At 41.9% G+C, this 9,155-nt stretch overlaps 1 protein-coding gene across 1 annotated transcript; it reads right to left on the reverse strand.

The window, feature by feature from the left end:
* Positions 1-362: 362 nt before the first annotated feature.
* Positions 363-7,873, reverse strand: LOC115185189 (zinc finger protein 420-like). Its single transcript, XM_029745699.1, has 2 exons — positions 7,825-7,873; positions 363-2,474 (listed from the first exon to the last, which is right to left on the reverse strand). The coding sequence occupies exon 2, from the start codon at positions 2,410-2,412 to the stop codon at positions 856-858; it is 1,557 nt and encodes a 518-aa protein (XP_029601559.1). The 5' UTR covers positions 2,413-2,474; positions 7,825-7,873; the 3' UTR covers positions 363-855.
* Positions 7,874-9,155: the final 1,282 nt, after the last annotated feature.

Raw genomic sequence — 9,155 nt, forward strand, 5'->3', positions numbered from 1 at the left:
GACAAACAAAATCATACAATGATGGAAAGACCTGTGTGTTGTCCTTGTTAACAAAGTTAACCATTTTCACCGTAGTGTCCAAAACGTCTTTCAAGCTGTCAAGCATTCCCTTGGCAGCAGGAGCCGGAAGAATTAAGTCCTCCACAATAGTATGGTGCTTGCCTGTCCTGGCCACTCAGTAGCTCACAATATAAGATGCTTCTAGCTCTTCTTATTAATGGCATCTGTTGGTTTATACATGTCTTACTACTGGAAAGTCGTCTCAACTCTCGCTCAAAAAACTCCTGTGGCTTATTTTTCAAATTGGCATGTTTTGTTTCTAAATGTCTGCATTCACAAAAGTGAAGGTTTCATCGAGTTGTGAGATAACACACTGTGGCTGAGGAAAGGCACTATTCCCTATATAAATGAACCCCAAATCAATGTAGGTCTCATCATATTTGCACCTCTTCGATGGTCCAACATCCCCGTCTGTTGTTTGGTGCTTTCCCGAGTAAGCAGGCAGTAGCTCTGACAGTTGTGATTCTGATGCAGCCGCAGTGTCCATGCTAGCTGGGCAAACAACAAATGTAGAATTACTGATGCTAGCATTGGATGTGCTCGTGGAAGCAGAACAACTTGTGTCGTCGACAGGTGCAGTACTAGTAGAGCTGGGATGTGTCTACGGATGTGGGCTAAAAAAACACAGCAAAGCTGACAAGATGTACACTGAACAGGAAAAAGAGGCTAACATTCTATGATGCTCACTTTCCTCTGCCTTGTTCTCACAGTGAGAAACAATAGGATTACAATGGTGTTCTACACTTTCTTCATTTGATCCAACTCAATGTTGCCAATTATTTTATGAGATGAGAATTAAGTGGAGTGACTAGTCTTAGCTGGTCTGAGAGAACTGATGAGGCTACTATTATGTACACCTTGGTGTCTTTTTAACTGGCCCATTTGAGAGAAACTCCTTCCACAGTCAGAGCAGGAGTAAGGCTTCTCTCCTGTGTGTATACGTTCATGTTGTTTTAGGTGGCTCGATTGAGAGAAACTCTTTCCACAGTCAGAGCAGGAGTACGGCTTCTCTCCTGTGTGTATACGTTCATGTTGTTTTAGGTGGCTCGATTGAGAGAAACTCGCCCTACAGTCAGAGCAGGAGTAAGCCTTCTCTCCTGTGTGTGTTCTCTGGTGAACTTTTAGCTCAGATGATTGTGTGAAGCATTTTCCACAGTCAGAGCAGGAGTAAGGCTTCTCTCTTTTATGCATACGTTCATGTGTTTTAAAGTTGTTCAGTCGAGAGAAACTCCTTCCACAGTCAGAGCAGGAGTAAGGCTTCTCTCCTGTGTGTATACGTTCATGTTGTTTTAGGTGGCTCGATTGAGAGAAACTCTTTCCACAGTCAGAGCAGGAGTACGGCTTCTCTCCTGTGTGTATACGTTCATGTTGTTTTAGGTGGCTCAATTGAGAGAAACTCGCCCTACAGTCAGAGCAGGAGTAAGGCTTCTCTCCTGTGTGTGTTCTCTGGTGAACTTTTAGCTCAGATGATTGTGTGAAGCATTTTCCACAGTCAGAGCAGGAGTAAGGCTTCTCTCTTTTATGCATACGTTCATGTGTTTTAAAGTTGTTCAGTCGAGAGAAACTCCTTCCACAGTCAGAGCAGGAGTAAGGCTTCTCTCCTGTGTGTGTTCTCTGGTGAACTTTTAGCTCAGATGATGTTATGAAGCATTTTCCACAGTCAGAGCAGGAGTAAGGCTTCTCTCCTGTGTGTATACGTTCGTGACGTTTTAGGTTGCTTGATTGAGAAAAACGTGCCCTACAGTCAGAGCAGAAGTAAGGCCTTTCTCCTGTGTGTGTTCTCTGGTGAACTTTTAGCTCAGATGATGTTATGAAGCATTTTCCACAGTCAGAGCAGGAGTAAGGCTTCTCTCCTCTGTGTATACGTTCATGATGTTTTAGGTAGCTCGAGTGAGAGAAACTCTTTCCACAGTCAGAGCAGCAGTACGGCTTATCTCCTTTATGTATACCTTGGTGATGTTTTAAGTGGCCCAGTTGAGAGAAGCTCTTCCTACATTCAGAGCAGGAGTAAGGCTTATCTCCTTTATGTATACCTTGGTGACTTTTTAAGTGGGCCAGTTGAGAGAAATTCGCCCCACAATCAGAGTAGGAGTAAGGCTTCTCTCCTGTGTGTATACGTTCATGTTTTTTTAGGTGGCTCGGTTGAGAGAAACTCTTTCCACAGTCAGAGCAGGAGTAAGGCTTTTCTCCTGTGTGTACTCTCTGGTGAACTGTCAGAACACCTGATGTTTTGAATCTCTTCCCACAGTCAGTGCAGAAATACAGATTCTCTCCTGTATGTATTTGTAGGTGGATTTTTAGCTTTGATAGAATTGGGAAAATCTCCTCACAGTGTGGGCAGTGGTGAGACATCTTAGCTCTGTGATCTTCCTGCTGTTGCTCTCTGGATGTAGAGAATGTCTCAACATGATCTCCTGTGTGAACATCAGAAGAACCAGGCAGTTGGCGTAATATACAGTACCAGTCAAAAGTTTGGACACACCTACTCATTCAAGGGGTTCTCTTTATTTTTACTATTTTCTACATTGAATAATAATAGAGAAAACATAAAAACTATGGAATAACACATATGGAATCATGTAACCCCCCCCCCCCCAAAAAAAGTGTTAAATCAAAATAGCTTGTAGTTTAGATTCTTGAAAGTAGTCACCCCTTGCCTTGACAGCTTGGCACACTCTTGGCACTCTCTGAACCAGCTTCACGAGGAATGCTTTTTTTGTTTTCACTATATATTTTACCTCTTGGGGATGTCATTCGAAAACATAATGTTAAATTTCACTGCTATGCGGACGACACACAGCTGTACATTTCAATGAAACATGGTGAAGCCCCAAAATTGCCCTCGCTAGAAGCCTGTGTTTCAGACATAAGGAAGTGGATGGCTGCAAATTTTCTACTTTTAAACTCGGACAAAACAGAGATGCTTGTCCTAGGTCCCAAGAAACAAAGAGATCTTCTGTTGAATCTGACAATTAATCTGGATGGTTGTACAGTCGTCTCAAATAAAACTGTGAAGGACCTCGGCGTTACTCTGGACCCTGATCTCTCTTTTGAAGAACATATCAAGACTGCTTCAAGGACAGCTTTTTTCCATCTACGTAACATTGCAAAAATCAGAAACTTTCTGTCCAAAAATGACGCAGAAAAATTAATCCATGCTTTTGTTACTTCTAGGCTCGACTACTGCAATGCTCTACTTTCCGGCTACCCGGATAAAGCACTAAACAAACTTCAGTTAGTGCTAAATACGGCTGCTAGAATCCTGACTAGAACCAAAAAGTTTGATCATATTACTCCAGTGCTAGCCTCCCTACACTGGCTTCCTGTTAAGGCAAGGGCTGATTTCAAGGTTTTACTGCTAACCTACAAAGCATTACATGGGCTTGCTCCTACCTATCTTTCCGATTTGGTCCTGCCGTACATACCTACACGTACGCTACGGTCACAAGACGCAGGCCTCCTAATTGTCCCTAGAATTTCTAAGCAAACGGCTGGAGGTAGGGCTTTCTCCTATAGAGCTCCATTTTTATGGAATGGTCTGCCTACCCATGTGAGAGACGCAGACTCAGTCTCAACCTTTAAGTCTTTACTGAAGACTTATCTCTTCAGTAGGTCCTATGATTAAGTATAGTCTGGCCCAGGAGTGTGAAGGTGAACGGAAAGGCTGGAGCAACGAACCACCCTTGCTGTCTCTGCCTTGTCGGTTCCCCTCTTCCCACTGGGATTCTCTGCCTCTAACCCTTTTACAGGGGCTGAGTCACTGACTTACTGGTGTTCTTCCATGCCGTCCATGGGAGGGGTGCGTCACTTGAGTAGGTTGAGCCACTGACGTGGTCTTCCTGTCTGGGTTGGCCCCCCCCCTTGGGTTGTGCCGTGGCGGAGTTCTTTGTGGGTTATACTCGGCCTTGTCTTCGGACGGTAAGTTGGTGGTTGTAGATATCCCTCTAGTGGTGTGGGGGCTGTGCTTTGGCATAGTGGGTGGGGTTATATCCTGCCTGTTTGGCCCTGTCCGGGGGTATGATCGGATGGGGCCACAGTGTCTTCTGATCCCTCCTGTCTCAGCCTCCAGTATTTATGCTGCAGTAGTTTATGTGTCGGGGGGCTAGGGTCAGTCTGTTACATCTGGAGTATTCTCTTGTCTTATTCGGTGTCCTGTGTGAATGTAAATATGCTCTCTCTAATTCTCTCTTTCTTTCTTTCTCTCGGAGGACCTGAGCCCTAGGACCATGCCTCAGGACTACCTGGCATGATGACTCCTTGCTGTCCCCAGTCCACCTGGCCATGCTGCTGCTCCAGTTTCAACTGTTCTGCCTGCGGCTACGGAACCCTGACCTGTTCACCGGACGTGCTTGTTGCACCCTCGACAACTACTATGATTATTATTATTTGACCATGCTGGTCATTTACGAACATTTTAACATCTTGACCATGTTCTGTTATAATATCCACCCGGCACAGCCAGAAGAGGACTGGCCACCCCTCATAGCCTGGTTCCTCTCTAGGTTTCTTCCTAGGTTTTTGGCCTTTCTCAGGAGTTTTTCCTAGGGAGTTTTTCCCAGCCACCGTGCTTCTTTCACATGCATTGCTTGCTGTTTGGGGTTTTAGGCTGGGTTTCTGTACAGCACTTTGAGATTTCAGCTGATGTACGAAGGGCTATATAAATAAATTTGATTTGATTTTGATTTGATTTTCCAACCGTCTTAAAGTTCACACACATGCTGAGCAATTGTTGGCTGCTTTTCCTTCACTCTGCAATCCAACTCATCCTAAACAATCTCAATTGGGTTATGGTCTGGTGATTGTGGAGGCCAGGTCATCTGATGCAGCACTCCAACACTCTCCTTCTTGGTCAAATAGCCCTTACACAGCCTGGAGGTGTGTTGGGTCATCTTGTTGAAAAACAAATGAGTCCCACTAAGCCCAAACCAGCTGGAATGGCGTATCGCTGCAGAATGCTGTGGTAGCCATGCTGGTTACATGTGCCTTGAATTTTAAGTAAATCAGACAGTCACCAGCAAAGCACCCCCACAACATCACACCTCCTCCATGCTTCACGGTAGGAAATACACATGCGGAGATCATCCGGTCACCTACTCTGCGTCTCACAAAGACACGGCGGTTGGAAGCAAAAATCTGAAACTTGGACTCATCAGACCAAAGGACTGATTTCCACAGGTCTAATGTCCATTGCTCGTGTTTCTTAGCCCAAGCAAGTATCTTCTTATTGGTGTGCTTTAGTAGTGGTTTCTTTGCATCAATCCGACCATGAAGGCCTGATTCACACAGTCTACTCTGAACAGTTGATGTGTCTGTTACTTGAACTCTGAAGCATTTATTTGGGCTGCAATTTCTGAGGCTGGTAACTCTAATTGACTTATCCCTTGCAGCAGAGGTAACTCTGGGTCTTCCATTCCTGTGGCGATCCTCACGAAAGCCAGTTTCATCATAGTGCTTGATGGTTTTTGCGACTGCACTTGAAGAAACTGTCAAAGTTCTTGAAATGTTCCAGATTGACTGAGCTTCAGGTCTTAAAGTAATGATGGAATTTCGTTTCACTTTGCTTATTTGAGCTGTTCTTGCCATAACATCAACCTGTTTTTTTACCAAATAGGGCCATCTTCTGTATACCACCCCTACCTTGTCATAACACAACTGATTGGCTCAAACACATTAAGGAAAAATATTCCACAAATGAACTTTTACGAAAGCACACCTGTTAATTGAAATGCATTCCGGGTGACTACCTTATGAAGCTGGATGAGAGAATGCCAAGCGTTTGCAAAGCTGTCAAGGCAAAGGGTGGCTACTTTGAAGAACCTCAAATATATTGATTTGTTTAACACTTTTTTGGTTACTACACTATTCCATATATGTTGTTTCATAGTTTTGATGTCTTCACAATTATTCTACAATTCAGAAAGAAAAACCCTTGAATGAGTAGGTGTCCAAACTTTTGACTGGTACTGTACATGTCAATCAAATTTATTTTAGGAAGCCCTTTTTACATCAGCAGTTGTCGTAGTGCTTTACAGAAATTCAGCCTAAAATCACAAAAGAGCATGCAATGCAGAAGCACAGTGGTTATGACAAACTTCCTAGAAAGCAGGAGCCTAGGAAGAAACAGAGAGGAACCAGGCTCAAAGGGGTGGCCGGTCCTCTTCTGGCTGTACCGGGTGACATACACTACATTTTTAAAAAAAACGTTTTGGGTCACTTTTAAATGTCCTTGTTTTGAAAGAAAAGCAATTTTTTTGTAAAATAAAATATCAAATTGATCAGAAATAGTGTAGACATTTTTAATGTTGTAAATGACTTTTGTGGCTGGAAACGGCAGATTTTTTATGGAATATCTACATAGGCGTACAGAGGCCCATTATCAGCAACCATCACTCCTGTGTTCGAATGGCACGTTGTGTTAGCTAATCCAAGTTTATCATTTTAAAAAGGCTAATTGATCATTAGAAAACTTTTTTAAAATGATACACCTGGATTAGCTAACACAACATTACATTGGAACACAGCAGTGATGGTTGCTGATAATGGGCCTCTGTACGCCCATGTAGATATTCCATAAACAAATCTGCCGTTTCCAGCCACGATAGTCATTTGCAACAATACAAAACAATGTCTACTGTTTTTCTGATCAATTTTATTTTTCATTGGCCAAAAAAAGTGCTTTTCTTTCAAAACAAGGACATTTCTAAGTGACCCCAAACTTTTGAACGGTAGTGTATGTATTCATATCAGTAGGCTGTACAACACAAAAGGGGAATAAAACCACTCTAAGTGGGTAAGAGTTGAAAGCTAAAAAGGGGCGTGTCATTCTCCACTCACTATCACAAGGGTTAGTAATGTTAGAGAATTGAGTCATCTGGTGATTTTCAGTACCGATACTGTTCTCTTTGAAGTAGAATCGATATAAGGTTAAATATTAGACATGTGTAAGCAGAATGAAGGCTGAGCCCATGTGAATGTACAGAGCCTGATCAACATCGAGTTAACCATTAGACATGTAAAAAACAGAACATAAGCATAATCCGTGTGGATGAGGCAAGGTAGACCAACACAGACGTGACTGGTCTGGGCCATATCTGATCTTGTGAAGGCTACTGGACATGCACATGGGTTAATCGTACATAGACAACATCGGCCTGAACTTGTGAAGACCTATGGACAGGAACATTAGCTAATCAGTTATAGGCACCATTAGACCTGCAGTAGGAGTGTGCATGTCTGTATGTCACGCCACCAATAGAATCTATGCCCTAATGTCTGAGACAATAAGAAAGGCAGTAAGATTAAGGTGGCCAAAGCTAGAAGGTATTAATCTTTTACATAAAGTGGAGTGACACTGTTATGTATGGGTAAAACTGTATAAAAGCTGAGTACTAAGAATGGAGAATCAGTTCTTCCATGGAATTGCTCGGCTTTGTTACTTTTGTAATAAAGTCTATTTGAATTCACAAGCTCCGGTATCTGAGAAATATTTTATTCAATATTTCCACAACAGTAACTACAGACACATTTTAAAAACACTGGCAGTTTGTCTACTTCACTTCTTTAGTCTACTCTCTGATCACTCCAGATAACCCAGTGAATAAAACAAATGCTGGCAATACTGGTGTCAAACCATGCAAGTCTGAGTAGCATGAAATAACATCTACCTTCTCATTTAAAACAGTTCATCATGAAACAGTTCTACTGCAACTTTTCATACACAGTGGGAAGTTGGAACGAACAAACTTAGATAGAACTTGCTCTTACCATGAGAAACAGATTTCCCAATCTTCTCCTCCTCTTCTTCATCTTTAATGTTGACATTCAGCTCCAGTGTTTGACTGCAGTCTTCCAGCTTCACTGATGCCATCTCTGGATCCTGCAGTGTAAACTGGGCTCCACTGTCACAATCAGGACCCAGTGACTGTAGGTTTGGACTCACTGTGGAAGGAGAGAGGCAGGCTAAGTTTGTCCTCACTGTTCTCATACTTCATTATAGTCTGCCTGTAGTAACAATGAGAAACAGGCACCAAAAGTTAATCTTGACAGTTCCGGCACTTTCTTTATTCTCTAAAAATATATTATATTTCTTCATGTTCAATTATCTAATTCAGTGCTGGACTTGGACTGAAATAGGTGCCGATACTCATTGTGGGTGACGGTAGTGTTTATATTTAGGTGCAGGAACTCCACAATACTTTTGAGCTAATATTCTATAAAAGAAACAGCAGAAGCAGTAGAAGGTACTGGTACTCAGCTCTGGTGAGCTCCTGTCCAAGTCAAGCACTGATCTCATTTCAATAGATCAGGTAGCTAAGAATTGACTCAACATTCATTCATTCAAATTAGACAAAGTATACACTTTAAATTAGGCTACACAATTTAAATGCACTTAATCTATAGTAGATTTCCCAAATTCACATAAATGCATAAATGACAACAAAGCCTTTAGTACAAGATTACAGTATGTTTATGGCAGCACTATACTATTTTCCTGAATAACCTTGTCTTCACTATCATTTCAAATAAAAAACTAATAGTATTTCCTGTTCACACCATAGTAACATTTATAGATAAATATAGAAACAACTGAATGTGTCTGAATATTAGTACACATGTAGGAAACTGATTCATTACATTCAGCTTCAAAACTGTAGTGTGACTGTGAAAATGTCTCTCTGCACCCGCACTTTAGTTCGTTGACGCAGACCGAGTGGGCGCCGCCATTTTACCAGCTCGTGAATTTTACACAAAACCAATAACATGCTAAACAAACTCAGAAACCTCAAATAAATGGATTCTTTATTAAATGACCTTGAGGAAATTATGTACATCCACTCAGACAAACCCAAAGTGTCTAGCTATGTGAATATCTGTGTATTACGTTCACTCGGTTTGACACAAAAATAACACATCAACCCTTTACCAAACGTGATGATACCTTAACGGATGTTACCTAGCATGGTATGACATGTTCTTTCGAAATTAGAAAGTTTAAACGTGCCATTACATACCTGCAGTAATAAATAGAAACAGACACAAGGGTTATCTTCATAACATCACAGTTCTAAAACGTTTTCTTTATTCTGAAGAATGGT

This window comes from Salmo trutta, unplaced genomic scaffold (assembly GCF_901001165.1).
Source record: "Salmo trutta unplaced genomic scaffold, fSalTru1.1, whole genome shotgun sequence".
In the NCBI taxonomy this organism is placed as follows: domain Eukaryota; kingdom Metazoa; phylum Chordata; class Actinopteri; order Salmoniformes; family Salmonidae; genus Salmo; species Salmo trutta.